This window comes from Cucurbita pepo, chromosome LG03, assembly GCF_002806865.2.
Source record: "Cucurbita pepo subsp. pepo cultivar mu-cu-16 chromosome LG03, ASM280686v2, whole genome shotgun sequence".
In the NCBI taxonomy this organism is placed as follows: Eukaryota; Viridiplantae; Streptophyta; class Magnoliopsida; order Cucurbitales; family Cucurbitaceae; genus Cucurbita; species Cucurbita pepo.
Window position 1 is genome coordinate 3,367,222 of NC_036640.1, and position 16,047 is coordinate 3,383,268.

The following is a 16,047-nucleotide window of genomic DNA, read 5'->3' on the forward strand; positions in this document are numbered from 1 at the left end:
AAAAAAAAAAAAAAAAAAAATCATAAAATAATGTAAATCACTTTCAGCTAAAACTTATTATTAAAATTTATTGAAGTTATTAATAAATTTAATAATTTTAAAGGTGGGTATTCTACATTAAATGTAAGACAATGGTGTTTCTCCTTTTTCCTTTTCTTTTAAAATTAAAATTTTGAGTATGATTTCAAAATTAAAATAAAAATTTATTGCATTAACTTTAACGTGAATTGGATGATTATAGAAAATAGCAAAAGTTTACATGCACATGATTGATTGCACCGTACATGTTATGATACACACGTGAGGGTCAGTCCTTGCATGTATATGATGTGATCTACTAGGACCGTGTCCTACATGTTATGAAAACACAAAACAGAGTCATATACTACTTTATGTATTCCACTAGGGTCGTGCTCTACATAATATGAACTTGTATGACTTGTAACGATAACACATCAAAGCTACGAGACTATGAAGGAATGTCATGTGTCATAAAAGAGATTTTTGAGTATTTTATTATATTTTTATTAAATTACTACTATAAGTATTATTATTATTATTATTAGAATTAAGATTGACCTTCTATTTGTTTTTTTTTTTAATGAATTATTTGATTATTTTCAAGTAGGGTTGGCCATCGGTGATACCTACATATAATAATACGTAATATTTTTTTTATTTTTAAAAGAATTAATGAACCTTGAAAATTGGAGTAGGTGGCAGTGGCTATATATATATTATTTCTTTTAATTTCTCTAGCTGCCATATTTGATTTTTTTTTTCTTTTTCAAATCTTAATATTTTATTCAATTTTAAATTTCCTTTTTTTTTTATATTTTAATTAGATTTTATCTTATTTATTACTTTAAATATATTTTAAGTTTTAATCATAATATAAAATTAAACATTTAAAAGTATAATGATTAAAATAGATAATTTTTAATTCTCTTTTATTGACTTGTTTTTTTACCTTTAAAAATATGGAAAATCTCTTTTATTAACTAATAATAATAATTTTCTTATCCCTCTTCAAAAATGACGGCCTATTTTCGTGGTCAACTAATTCCAATTTTAATTGCACTCGTGAACATTTAAAATTCTCAATAAATATATTACTTTACAATTTCATTATACGAAAGTCAAAAGGATAAATTCACGAGCCAAATTACCCTACGAATTGAAGTCACGTACGTTACTTTGTCGGGACTTTCTCTACCTTTAAATCACAAATTCATTGTTCGGGTCAACTAAATGCCAACCCGAAAATAGAGTTACAACTCAACCCAACCTTATCTTCCTTTTAAAAAAAGTTAAGAGTATTTAACATTTGTAACTAGTGTTAATGATGTGTAATGATGTTGAATTGCAAACCCTGTTCAGATGGCTTAAATCACTTACCCAAACTTTGGTCTAAATAATTTTTTCAACTCGATATAATTCGAAACGCTATGATATGAAACTCGACCTAACCGGTTAGATGGTAGGAGACAAAAATAATGGGTTGGTATTGGTGTTATGGACTTCCACGTACCTAACATTTGCTTGGTGACGTTCTTTTCTTTCCCCCCGCTAATAATGACGAGGAAATGCGGTGTAAATAATAATACAAGAGTTTCCCATTATGCTTTTAGTCCAATTAAAATTAATGTTAAATATAATACGAATTAAAAGAATTAAAATATAATTTTATTAATTGATATTAATTATTATTATTATCTATATACTTATCAAGTGGGTAACTGTCAATTTATTTTTATTTATTTACGTGGTCCTTATCGACCACCTTTTTATCCTAAATCGAACGGTAAGAGAGGATGGATATTCCGTTGATATATTTGGAGGAGGAATCATGACTCTCCACAATAGTATGATATTGTCCATTTTGAACATAAGCTCTCGTAGCTTTGTTTTAGGCTTTCTCAAAAAACCTCGTATCAATGGAGATAGTATTCCTCACTTTTAAACCCATTATTTTTACATAAATTAACCAATGTGGGACCCACTTCCAATAATCTTCAACAATTCTGCCATAGTACAAAGTACTCGAATAGCCTCCCCTTAATCGAGGCTGACTCTTTTATTTGGAGCCCTCGAACAAAGGATGCAAAGTGCATCATTTGTTCGACACTTTAGTCACTTTTGACTACACCTTTGAGGATCACAATTCTTTGTTTGATATTTGAAGATTCTATTGATATGCCTAAGTTTAGGGCATGACTTTGATACCATGTTTGGAATCACAACTCTCCAATAATCTTCGTGAATATCTTAACTTTTTTTAAAAAACTTGAAATATTTTAAATTTTTTTAAACAAATTTTAAATAATACCTAGTTTCAAAATAGTCACGAGTTTGAATATAATATATGAGATGTTAATAATGTAATTTTCGTGTAAAAAAAATTGAATATTTTGTTTATAAAATTAAAAAAAAAATGTTAATATTACTTTTAAAATTTGAAGATTATTTTAATAAAATATTAATCTTAAGAGAATTTTTTTTTAATTTTTTTTTAATTTTTAATTTTTTGAAACTGGCTACTTCTATTAAAAAAATTCTTTTAATTCTATTTTTAAATAAATTTAGAAGTTGGAAGGTATTTTTATTAATTTAGTCTTATAAATTTTATCGGCGTAAAAACGCAAGCTCATACATCAAACGCAGGTGAGGAGAGAGAACCACGAGAGTAGGTAGAGAGAGAAAAAAAGACCTAATTTTTCCAACTACCTAAGATTAATTATTTAAATAAAATTGCATGGATATAAATTTTTTTTAATTTAATATTAACCCTTAAAAAATTGAGTGGTAATAAAAAAAAACAATAATTTATGTAGTCGATTTGAAATATACTTCTAAAAATAATAATAATAAATGTAATGTTAATCCCTTAATTATCACTAATTGAAGCTTTACGAGTATATTGTTGATATAACTTATATTTTAATGATTCACCGATTCATCATTAAGCTATAGGGTCGTGTACACTGCTACTAATTTATTAGATGTACCATCACATATTTATGTCATCTTTTTAATAAATGGACAAAAAATCATTGCTATGAAACAAAATATTGAATTAAATGTAAAATTGTAAAATATAATTTTGAAACATACTCAATTATTTAAATTGTTATTTTGGTCATTAACTAAATTTAATTTTGTACAAATCTCGATATATATATTAAATTAGGGATTTCGTGGAGCTTTTTAAATAAAATTAGTTGAGGAATTGATATAAAAGTGCCACGTTTCAATTTAGAATTGAGTTTTTTAAATAAAAAATTAAATAATTTAATGTTTGTTTATTGCGGGCGTCCCTGTTGTTCATTTCGGAGGAGCGGAGATTCCTGTGAAAACGTTCTTTTCGTGAGAGGGAACTAAGTCGCGAACGGATCTGAGATATAAATAATCACCACTCCTCTCAGACTCATTGCTTCCAAGATTCTGCGCGATCAGTTTCCACTCTGTTTCAACTTCAACAGATCGAAATGGGGATTGCAGGGGCGGAAGAGTGCCGGAGAGTGGAATTGGAGGAGCTCCGTCGCATCTCTGAGCGTGCTTGTATGCTTGCTGGTCGTCGGAAGAATTCTGATGAATTTCATGGAAGGAGAGTTTTGTCGAACTCCTCGAGTGACACCGACGAGGAGCCTGGCGACGAGCTCGTTTGCGTCACTAGTGGCGTCTCTCCCTTGGGCCTTGCGGTGGTGAATCTGCTCCTGCAGCGTGGATTTTCTGTTCGGATCGTTCTCGATAATCCTGGTTAGTTTTGACTTCTATTGCTGGTGATTTTCTTTTAAGAGTGAAATTTCTGCTCAGAATCGTTCGATTTTTTAGTGCTTTAGTCTTGATTTTCTCCTCTGATTTCAGCTTAATTTTTTTATCATTTTCCTGGTTACTTTCTCTTTACATTATCGGGAATCGTCTTTGAACTTGACGCATCTGATGCTCAGAATTGTTCGATGTTTAATGCTTAAGCTCTTGATTTCTCCTTTGTTCTAAGATTAACTTTGATTTTTTCCGGATCACTTTCTGTTTCCTTTCTCGAAAAAGAACACGTTGCATTTTCGGGAAACTTTTTGGCATCTTACGTCTCTGTTTCAGTGACCTTCATAGTCATGATCGTTCGATTTTCGAGTGCTTAACTATGATTTTCTTCTCTTTCCTATGCTTAACTCCATCATTGTCCAGATTACTTTTTGTTTTCTTTCTCGGTAAAAGCATATTGCATTTTCGGGAATCTACTTTGTATTTTTCGCACATATTTCATTGACATTCTTACCGAGAATTGGATTTTTTTTTTCGTGTTTAATTTTTTGTTTTTCCTTCTGTTCTATGCTCAACTTTGATCATCTTCCGGATTACTCTGTTTTCCTTCTCGTTTTTCGTCATTAACAACCAGAACAAAAGCATATTGCATTTTCGGGAATCTTCCTATTTCACGCTTCTGTTTCAGTAACATTGGTACTGAGAATCGTTCGATTTTTTAGTCCTCAACTCTTGATTTTCTCCTATGTTCTAAGTTCTGTCCTTAAGTTTGATCATCATCCAGATTCAAAAACAAGAAAGAGTATATTGCATTTCGGGAATCTTCTTCCTACTTCACGCATCTATTTGTTTCATAATATTGATTTCGTTTCCGAATTCATATCTTTATTTAGAACCGTGTTTCCAGTTGAGATAGAAAACAAGAATAGGACTAATTTGACTTTGGTGCTGCTGCTTGAGCAGATCGTCAACATTCAGCCACCAACAGCGGCAGCCTTTGTGTTTTTTATTCTATGAAAGCTTTTTATTCATAACCTTCTCTTTCCTTTAATTAAACATTTTCATTCGCATTTTCATAAACATTAACCATTATGATTTTATTTATTTATTCTTTTTTATTTTGTGAATCAACAAGAAAAAAAAAAGCCTATAAAAATCATTAACCATTATTTTTGCATATAAATAATTTTTAATCGATACAAAATTAAAAGTTGAAATTTCATTAGGCATAAGATATAATTTTATATGTAATAGATGAATGGTAATTTAAAAATTCAGACTAAACTTACAATTTAAATACAAAAAATTAATGCATTAAACTTCAGATCAAATATTATAAATTTGACTTGGTCAACTAAATATATGAATGATCTGATGCAGGAAGAGACGTTAGAAGATAATTATTGTTTTAGATTTAATTATTGTAAATTTCTTGTTTTTGTATTTAACTTGGAATGGAATTTTAATAAATGATGTACTTATGCTTGAAAATGATGCAGAAGATAGAGAAAAACTGGGAGAGATGAATTCGGAAGCGGGTGGGATTAGAATCAATGGCAGCAAAGTATCGACGGTGTCGGCCAACCTGACGGAGTGCGATAGCTTAGCAAATGCTTTTGAAGGCTGTCGCGGTGTCTTCCATACCTCTTCTTTCATCGATCCTACTGGCCTCACTGGCTATTCGGTACGCATTTTTTTATAGCTAATATGCATCATTTTCTAAGCTTTTAAATAATTTTTTTAGTTCTCAATTTTCAAAATATTTTATTTTCGTACTGTTGGCTCAGTAGTCTTAAATGTTTTAGAATCACGTGGCCGTCACAGTTTTATTTATTATTATTATTATTATTATTATTTTTACAAANAAAAAAAAAAAAAAAAAAAAATCAAATGGTTAAGTGGAAGACACGTCAACATTGTGCCTAACAGCGCGTGAAAGTCTTAATGAAGCGGTGGAAGATTAAAAACCATCCCATTGTTGCATTGTTGGATGTTTTTTTATCCGTCCACACAATCACTTCGGCATTCATTTATCGGAAGAATTGAGTTGCCTAATTAATTACATTTAATGTCACGAAATGTTTAGGTAGGATCATGAGTTTATAGTCGAAGAATACTCTCTTTATTGGTACGAGACCTTTTGAGGAAGCCTAAATCAAAACTATGAGAGTTTATGCTCAAAGTGGACAAATATCGTACCATTGTGGAGAGTCGTGTTCGTCTAACATAGTATTAGAATCCTGCCCTAAACTTAGTCATGTCAATAGAATCTTCAAATGTCGAACAAATGACTCCAAAAGAAAAAGGAGTCAAGGCTCCTTGAAGGCATAGTAAAAAATGACGAAGACTCCAAAAGAAAAAGGAGTCGAGCCTCAATTAAGGGGAGACGTACTTTGTTCGAGGAAAGGTGTTAGATGAAAGTCCCACATCGGCTAATTTAGAGAATGATCATGGGTTTATAATGAAGAAAGACTATCTCCATTGGTATGAGGCTTTTTGGGGAAGCCCAAAGCAAGGCCACGAGAGCTTATGCTCAAAGTGGATAATATCATACCATTTGTAATGCTATGGAATTAAGAAATTATTAATGAAGTTTAAATTCTTCTAAACATCTTTTAGTTTCCATTTTAACATAGTCTAACCTTCTCTTTCAAATGGTGATGCTGCATCCTAAAAGAAAGCCATGGCTGAGGTGGAAAAGAATGTGAGTGAGAATGTTATGGAGGCATGTGGAAGAACATCCTCTGTAAGATACTGTGTTTTTACCTCTTCACTTTTGGCCTGCATATGGCGTGACGGTACACGAGCTGAGCTCCTGCCAGTCGTCGACCATGATTGTTGGAGCGATCAATCGTTATGCATCGATAAAAAAGTAAGTCTAAAGATCTAAACTTATTTACTGTTTTATTTTTCGGAACTGTTTCTAAAAACTATAATTGAATAATATGTGAATGTTAAGCTTATAATGAATTCAGAATTATATTTACAAGCCCCTGATATTCGTTTTAAAGAGGAGTAATTTATACAAAGTGGTTAGATCTTTGTTTGTGGTGTATTTTTCCTCTTACATCTTTCTTTTAAGTGGTTAGACATTTTTGTGTCCGGATGAAAAGGGACTATTTATCTTCCTTCTTTTACTATAATATTTATAAAAAAAACCATCAACTTATAAAAGTGAATTTGAACATATCACAAGAATATTGTGTGCTTTAAAAAGTGAATTTGAATACATCATTTGCATATGAGAAAATAAAGATGAACTTCAAAGAGATGTTATTATTTATTGTGCTTTATAAGTGGACCATTTATCTTTTAACTTGATGTGGAAATATTATTATGGGGTTTTGAAAAAGGCAATTTATTTTGGTTGTTGTTGGAATTCAAGCTATGGTATGCTTTGGGGAAGCTAAGGGCTGAGAAGGCAGCATGGAGAATTGCAAAAGAAAGAGGTTTAAAGTTAGTCACCATTTGTTCTGCCTTGGTGACGGCTCCTGACCTCTGTAATATGAGGAATTCAACTGCAACAATTGCTTATCTCAAAGGTACTTTTTTTTTTCTTGATGGTGTCATTTAGTGTTCACTTACTCAATACTTACCATTTAAATTTTAATTATATGGCATCAATATATGCTCGTGTTAATGTATTGTGATAAAAAAAATTTGTACTATAGTTGCCCCGTAATAAAATAAACTTAGAAATTTGAGTTCAAAATGAACTATGAGAGATTATTTAAATGAGTTTAGTTCTTAACTTGACTTAACATGTATGGCAGAGAGAGGTTTTCACATCCTTATAAAAAATGTTTCGCTTTCTTCCCTAACCGATGTGGGATCTCACAATCCACCCACCTTCGAGACCCAGCGTTCTCGTTGGCACTTGTTCCCTTCTCCAATCGATGTGGGACCCCCCAAAATTCACCCTTTTCGGGTTCCAATGTCCTTGCTATCACATCGCCTCATGTCCACCTCCTTTGGGGCATAGCCTCCTCACTTGCACATCGTACGGTGTCTGGCTCTGATATCATTTGTAATGGGTTAAGCCCACTACTAGCAGATATTGTTCTCTTTAGACATTCTCTTTCGAGCTTTCTCTCAAGGTTTTAAAACATCTATGCTAGGGAGAGGTTTCCACATCGTTATAAAGAATGTTTCGTTCACGTTTCAATTGACGTGAGATCTCAGAGTATTATTTTCCATAATCGTGAATTTCATTCAAGTTTTCGATCTTTCTCACTTCTAATTGATATCAGGAGCACAAGAGATGTACGAGCAAGGGATATTAGCGACCGTAAGCATGCGAAGATTAGCGGAGGCCCATGTGAATGTGTACGAGGCAATGGGAGAAAACGAGGCACATGGAAGGTACATTTGTTTTGATCAAATAATCAAAACACAGGCTGAGGCCGAGGCTTTGGCAAGGGAAATATGTGTGCCTGTGAGCAAAATTTGCGAATCCCAAGAAGCATCAACAAGCACTTCCAGTAAGTTTCAGTTATCAAACAAAAGGCTTTTCAATCTCACTTCTTCAAGAGCTCCTACTCGCTGTTATTCTCTGACGCATTTCCCTATTTAAGAAAAAGGTAGCAGCACAAAGTTGAGTACAGTAGTGGTAAAAAGCTGAATAATTACTGCTACTTATCTATCTATGGGGTAGATGGTTAATTATTGTACGACAGGTATGAAATAAATATTTAAAAATTTAAAGAAATAATTTATGATGGTTCCTATGTTCTTAGTCCATTTTTTTTTAATTTGATTCTAAATCTTTTAAAAGGTTCTACTAGGACAAGAAGATCACAATTAACCTCCCCTTTCACACCCTAAATTTCACGAGATGTCACAATGACTACTTCGATTTCTTTTGGAAAGAAATGCTTAATATGTATATACGTACTACTATTCTACGAGAATTAGTCTTCCGTCTAGTGTGGAGCACACACGCCCTTTTCCTTAAGTTATCCCAATAAATAGTTTGTGTAACATCATTATGATGCTCTAGGTAACATCCCGATGTTGTGTACCCAAGTTCATGTGTTCTATTGCTTTTTTAACTAAAAAAAATATAATTAGTTGTTTGAAAATGATGGTTATAGTTGTATTTGGTATGTTGGAGCTATACACATTTTCGTTTGAACAGGTAAATTTAAATTAGAATATAGAAAGTAAAATTAGATATAATTTAGCTAATAGCTAATATAATATCTGCCACTACTATCAAATTTGTTGTGTTGTAAAAAAAAAAAATGAAAATAAAATAAAATAAAATATTTTTTAAATGAGACAATAAAGTTTTGACATTACAGTAAATGGTTGACACCTAAGTTTTCTTTAAGGTTGGTCGCAAGTGTCTCAAGATCGATGCCAAAACTTTATATCAATAATTATTAGTCTAAATTAATATCTAATAATCACCATTAAAGAGATCCCTTTTTAGTTAAACTAGTTCGGAAATCATTCGCAATCATGAATAGGACTAATACGTCGCGGTCAAGTAGAAATAACAAATCTCAGAAATCCAACCTTTTTCACATTTCCACCATTAATTTTTTTTTTGAAGTGTTTTTAGGCACAGCTGGTTAATTAACAAATATTTAATGGTTTAGAAAGTATGGTTGGCTCGATTAAAATTCAAAAAGCTTAAAAGACAATAATTCTCTTAATAAAATGGTGGTAATAAATCAATTTCATAACAAGCGAAAGATTTGCTACAACCGCACAAGTAACTCGAAAATAATGACAAATCAATGTTCAAACTAAAAGAGAACAAATCATAAGATTTGTAACTCTAAAATGTCCAAGAGTAATTGGACAAATCATAAGATTTGTAACTCTAAAATGCCCAAGAGTAATTGAACAAATCATAAGATTTGTAACTCTAAAATGCCCAAGAGTAATTGAACAAATCATAAGATTTGTAACTCTAAAATGCCCAAGAGTAATTGAACAAATCATAAGATTTGTAACTCTAAAATGCCCAAGAGTAATTGAACAAATCATAAGATTTGTAACTCTAAAATGCCCAAGAGTAATTGGACAAATCATAAGATTTGTAACTCTAAAATGCCCAAGAGTAATTGAACAAATCATAAGATTTGTAACTCTAAAATGCCCAAGAGTACTTGAACAAATCATAAGATTTGTAACTCTAAAATGCCCAAGAGTTGTTTTGAAACAAGATTTGTGAATATGAAAAGTATCGATCATAATGACAAATCAATGTAGAATCAAACTAAAAGAAAACAAATCATAAGGTTTGTAACTCGAAAACGTCAAAGAGTACTTTTGAAACAAGATTTGTGAATATGAAAAGTATCGATCATAATGACAAGTCAATGTAGAATCGAACTAAAAGAGAACAAATCATAAGGTTTGAAACTCGAAAATGTCCAGGAGTATTTTTTAAAACAAAATTTGTGAATATGAAAAGTACATCATAATGACAAATCGATGTAGAATGAAAAGTCCTTCAAAAGATCGATTTAGCATCAACCATAATCCTTTTTATCGCAAGAAGTTAAAATGTTTGGTGGCGAACGAGAAAGCCACCGAAGAATGGCAGCTACGAGTCGACGACAGAATAGATGAAAAATTACTTTTAAATTCAAGATACGACATCAGTCAGAGAAGCAAAAAAAATCGAACACATCTAAAGACGATTTAAAAGTGAAAAGAAAAACAACAGCGAAGCTTCTGTAAACAGAAAAAATGGCTCAGAGAGTTGCTGAATCTGCTCAATGAAGAGCGATCTTTTTCAGAACGCACTTCTCATACAAGAGGTGTCAGAAATAAAGAGCAATAATCATCCTCGCCGTGATAACAGAAAGACATGAAAATCGAATGAAAAGATTAAGAAAACAACGGTCACCGGAGAACTGCGGCTCTGCGAATTAGGGTTTCGGAATTCCCATTTGATACAATGAGGAAGAGAGGACTCCTCCCGGCATTTTATATCTTAACATTTGGGCCTTTTGACTCCGGGCCCGATGTGGACCTCTATGGTCTAAAAGCCCATTATATTGGGCTGATGATGGCCCAAACTATCCTTACCAATGGTGGGAATACGGTGCGTGTGCGCTTTTAATTACAATAATAGTTAATGTGAAAATTTTAATAGGTCTTTAATTCTTAAATTGGATTTAAATTTTGTTTCCAGTAAGATCTTCTTGGTTCAAAAAATTTATAGACTACAACCAATAATTTCCTAATTGCAAAATGAACTATATTACAGGAATATATTTTATACCTCCACAATCCTAAACATCTTCTGAAAAAATTGTTTCAACCCAATACAGCCTCGTCATTTTGTCATTCTCATTTGAAGCTTCCACCCTAACGGCCCAAATCCACAGCTAGCAGATATTGTCTCTTTGGGCTTTCCCTTTCGGGCTTTCCCTTAAGGCTTTAAAATGCATATGCTAGGGAAGACTTTCACACCCGGTAAATGGTGGTTTGTTTTCCTCCCCAACCAATGTGGGACATCACAATCCACCCCTTCGAGGCCCAGCGTCCTCGCTGACACTCTTTCCTTCCTCCAATCAATGTGGGACCGCTCCCCAAATTCACCCCTTTTGGGGCCTAGCTTTCCCTTAAGGCTTTAAAACGCACATGCTAGGGAAGGCTTTCACACCCGGTAAATGGTGGTTTGTTCTCCTCCCCAACCAATGTGGGACATCACAATCCACCCCCTTCGGGCCCAGCGTCCTCGCTGACACTCTTTCCTTCCTCCAATCGAATTCACCCCCTTTGGGGCCTAGCTTTCCCTTAAGGCTTTAAAACGCACATGCTAGGGAAGGCTTTCACACCCGGTAAATGGTGGTTTGTTCTCCTCCCCAACTAATGTGGGACATCACAATCCACCCCTTTCGGGGCCCAGCGTCCTCGCTGGCACTCTTTCCTTCCTCCAATCGATGTGGGGCCGCTCCCCAAATTCACCCCCTTTGGGGCCTAGCGTCTTTACTGGCACACTACCTCGTGTCTACCCCCTTCGGGGAGTAGCAAGAAGGCTGACACATCGTCCGATATTTGGCTCTGATACCATTTGTAATGGCCCAGATCCACCTCTAGCAGATATTGTACTCTTTGGGCTTTCCCTGCTCTCCCTTTAAAACACCTAGGGGAAGGTTTTCACACCTTCATAAATAGTGGTGGGAATCCCACCCTCATAAATAATGGTGGTTTGTTCTCCTCCCAACCAATGTGGGACATCACATGAAGAATTGTTCATACTAGTTCTGATCCTCTCCCAGCATTTAGTATAGAACAATGTCAAGGATTACTGGCCTCTACTTGGGTTCTCTGTGTTCTAATGCTGCTCCTACATTTTGAGCATTGGATCCTTCATTCGGGTGCACTCGAGATTCTTCAAGATTTCTGATATGACCGTTTTTCTGCCTAATCGTTCATTCTCCATAATGTGATGTTCATTCCATCGTTTGGCTTTAATCTCATCTCTATCGGGGCTTGAACTAGAAATTTACCTAATGATATGATGTTCGTTCCATGATTTCGCTTCAATCTCATCTCCATCAGAGCCTGAACTAGAAATTTACCGAATAATGTGATGTTTGTTCCATTATTTCGCTTCAATCTCCTCTCCATCAGGGCCTAAACTAGAAATTTACTGAATAATGTAATGTTCGTTCCATCGTCTCGCTTCAATCTACTGTCCATCAGGGCATGAACCAAAAAAATACCTAATAATGTTGAATTCATTCCATGATTTCACTTCAATCTCATCTCCATCAGGGCCTGACCTAGAAATTTACCTATTGTGGTCCGATTGGATGTGATTTTAATGTCTCCTTCAGGAAGAGTTATCTTGGACGATTGGGAAAACTAAGACTTGGCTTTCTACTTTGTTTCTTATAGGACTTGACATGCTTGTCTTGGCCACTCCTCAAATAATAATCTTCTTGCTTGCTATAAGGGATGCTCTTTGTTTTGATTCCGCTAAGAAATCTCTGCATCTTGTTTAGTGTCCTTGGGCTAAACAGAATAGACTATCGTTTACATCACACAAGCATGTTGGGGCCATATCAAACTTATACTCATGCTGCTTATCTTTTCTGTTTCAACACTTGTAGGATTATTGAGACACAGTTTGGGATTCCATCAAACAATTTCGTTTTGATGCACAAGAGTTGTCATTTTTCAATCTAAAGGTGTTATTCATCAGCTTTCGTGTGTTGGACAGCCTGAACAAAACTGAACAACACTCCATGATTGAACACAAGATTTAACATATCCTAAATATTCCTTGTTCAGGGAACCTAAGAAATTTTGAAATTTTGGGAAGAATGTGTACTGCCCACTGCTGATTTCTTGATAAATCGTACTCCTCTTCCCATTTTATAAGGCTTAGCTTTGATAAAATTGTATTCACCAATTAACAATTGAAAAGAAAATACCCCAACTCTAATTTCAGCAGAACGTCTAAGCTAAACTTCTTGTTGGCATTTTAACAAACACATTGTATGCAAGAAAGAGCAACAGGACAGAACACAGCTAGAGCAATGGCGAGTTGAGCACACAAAAATTCAGGAGCAATAAGGCATTCATGAACAGAATATCAACTAAATTTTTCAACAGTTAACAACAAAAAATAACCCCATTTCTAATTCGACTAGAATGCCTACATTGTAAACCTTAAAAATTGAAGAAACTAACCAGCCAAATCAAACGATAGCAATCTTTGCGCCAGCCTCTTCAAGCTGCTTCTTCGCATCCTCCGCCTCTTCCTTCGATATTCCTTCTTTAAACTTCTTCGGCAAACCTTCAATCAGCTCCTTCGCTTCCTTCAACGCCAAGCTCGTCAAAGCCCTAACAGCCTTAATCACCGAAATCCTCGCATTACTCGGCACTTCCTCAATAACAACATCGAACTCGGTCTTCTCCTCAACGGCAGCCGCATCGTCACCTCCGGCAGCCGCGCCAGGAGCAACGACGGCGGCGGCAGGCGCGAAAGCGGCGGCGGAAACACCAAGTTTCTCTTGGAGGTAATCAACTAGAGTACGAGCCTCTTCGAGAGTCAACTTGGAGATGACATCGCCGATTTCTGTAACTTTCTCCGGCACAGCGGCGGCAGAGAGTGGGCGGCAATGAACAAAGCGAAGAGAGAGATTGGTGGAGGAGAAAGAGAAGGGAAATTGGATTGAAGTGGATCTGAGGGAATGGGAGAAATTTGATGGATAAGAGGATGAAGAACAAGAAGGTAATCGGAGTGAAGCGGTGGAGAGAGCGGAAGACATCTCTGTAGAGAGAGAGAGAGAGAGAGATCAAATAATTTGGAGAAGAAGATAGGATAGAGTTACAGTACTGCGATCTCCAGAAATGAAAGGATAAATTTGAATTCTATTNAGTACTGCGATCTCCAGAAATGAAAGGATAAATTTGAATTCTATTTTGGACGAAATTACCCTTGATTCCTTCTCCAGGAGAGTGTTTATGTAAGGGGTATTGTTGGTATAACAAATAGCCTGGAGAGTTTTTGTTTAATTAAATTTTAAATAGAGAAAAAGGGCATTTGTAGAATCGAACTCGGGACCATTATATTACTTAAAAACATATTACGTGACGTGGAGTAAGAAATTTCAGCGCCCAGAAAATCGGCCCAAAATTGAAGTGGGCCCAGTTGGGGCCCAAGTTCGAGACCCAAAATCTTTTACCAATAAAATCAAAATTAATATAAAAACTTTTAAAAAAATCGGAAAATACTCGAGGGAATACAATAGATAGGTATTAACATATCGACAATACGATTAATCAACGACCACTTTACCGTCGGTGTTTTTGCTATGTTGTTATAGGAGGGTTTTGAACGAAATAAGGATACGGGAGAGCACATGGATAGTACCAGGACCCTTGTGCCCTGATCTCTTGGTCTATTAGTGAACTATCTCTCTCGGGATTGTGAAAAATGTTGCTACTAAAATGGATCTGCTATAGCTACTCGATCTCAATTAAATGAAATTATGGGTTTGGGAGATTAGAATAGCGTCTTCGTTTTGACATTTTTTTAATGATGATGTTTTTTGAAGCACAATTGATCGTATAACGTCGAAAACGTGCAATTAAGCAAAAGGGTTCAAACAAAACACTCCCATCCCTAATTTTTAACTTCTTGACTTGTAAGCAAAACCCATTAAAAATTGTTGAATGAAACCAAACCTAAACTCCTAATTTTTCTACCAAACGGCTTTGAAAAAATATGAATGGGCGAAAGAATATGGAATTCAACGCGTTGCCTCCAAATAGATCCATAAAATTTTTGGAAATTTTAAAAATTAAAAAAAAAAAATTAAATTCTTCCATTATCCACCGTTAAATATTTAGTCAAGATATGATCAATATCCAAACTGTTTAGAGTCAACAGTAAAGGAAAGATCATAAATATATAAACTAGAGACAATATCTTCATAGATACGAGATTTTTTTTAGTAAAGTCAAAGGGTAAGGTTTGACCCAATAACCCGACTAATCCAAATCATAAAAGTTGGATTGGGTTAGATTTTTCGGAGTTTGGGTTGGGTTGAATTTTTGAAGAATTGAAAAAAAAAAATAGGTCAACTCCACCAACCAAACTCTACCCCTACTTTTTAGATTATTATGAATTTTAAGAATATTTGACATTTGAATCTGATTTTGATGATGGACTCTGACCTGTAAATATTTGATATTTTAGTTATTAATGTAACTTATATGGTCGATAAGTAGAATTTTTTAAATAATTATAAAAAAATAAACCGACAACCCAACCCAACTCGAAAATAGAGAGTAGGGTTAGGTTGGGTTGTGAACTCTATTTAGGTTGCTTGGGTCACCCATCCAAACCGTGTACCTGTAAAATTGACCACTCAATAAAAATTAATCAAACATTTAACGTTTTAATTATTGATATATTTATTAATTAGTTGAGTTATACTTCAATTTATAAAACCGACAAAATTAGGACGCCCCTTATAAGTATTATGGGATGAGGCATGGTCCCATACATGATTTTGAATATCCATTAAAAATGTATGTCCATAGGTATGGTGGGGTTTCCATTTTAGTCATGGCAAATTGATTGGACTTTCAAATCTTTTTAATTTTAAATATTAACATAAATATATTTTTTTAAAAAAATACAATTTTAATTCTATATTATTACTCTTAAATTTAAACTCATCCATAAAATTTAAATAATAATTATAATTATTTTTATTTATTTTTTTATTAAAAAAAACAATTTTATATATATATAACTCTGCATAGGGCTCGAACTTTGGGGCTAGTCTCCAAAGG

General features: G+C 34.0%; 1 protein-coding gene, 1 non-coding gene and 1 pseudogene across 2 annotated transcripts; 1 reads left to right on the plus strand and 2 right to left on the minus strand.

Annotated features, from left to right (window-relative positions):
* The first annotated feature begins 3,311 nt into the window (after positions 1–3,311).
* LOC111789758 lies at positions 3,312–8,483 on the plus strand (annotated as a pseudogene).
* A 1,989-nt stretch (positions 8,484–10,472) lies between these two features.
* LOC111791933 lies at positions 10,473–10,575 on the minus strand. The gene has a single exon (XR_002814722.1). It is a non-coding gene; the product is annotated as a small nucleolar RNA snoR1 (small nucleolar RNA).
* A 2,695-nt stretch (positions 10,576–13,270) lies between these two features.
* On the minus strand, positions 13,271–14,399 carry LOC111789696 (50S ribosomal protein L12, chloroplastic-like). Its single transcript, XM_023670351.1, has 2 exons — positions 14,133–14,399; positions 13,271–14,086 (listed from the first exon to the last, which is right to left on the minus strand). Exon 2 carries the CDS (start codon positions 14,010–14,012, stop codon positions 13,440–13,442), a length of 573 nt encoding a protein of 190 aa, XP_023526119.1. The 5' UTR covers positions 14,013–14,086; positions 14,133–14,399; the 3' UTR covers positions 13,271–13,439.
* Positions 14,400–16,047: the final 1,648 nt, after the last annotated feature.

What these genes read in the sequence shown, in the direction of transcription:
- LOC111789696 (XM_023670351.1), bottom strand. Translation starts at nt 14,012, where the DNA reads ATGTCTTCCGCTCTCTCCACCGCTTCACTCCGATTACCTTCTTGTTCT.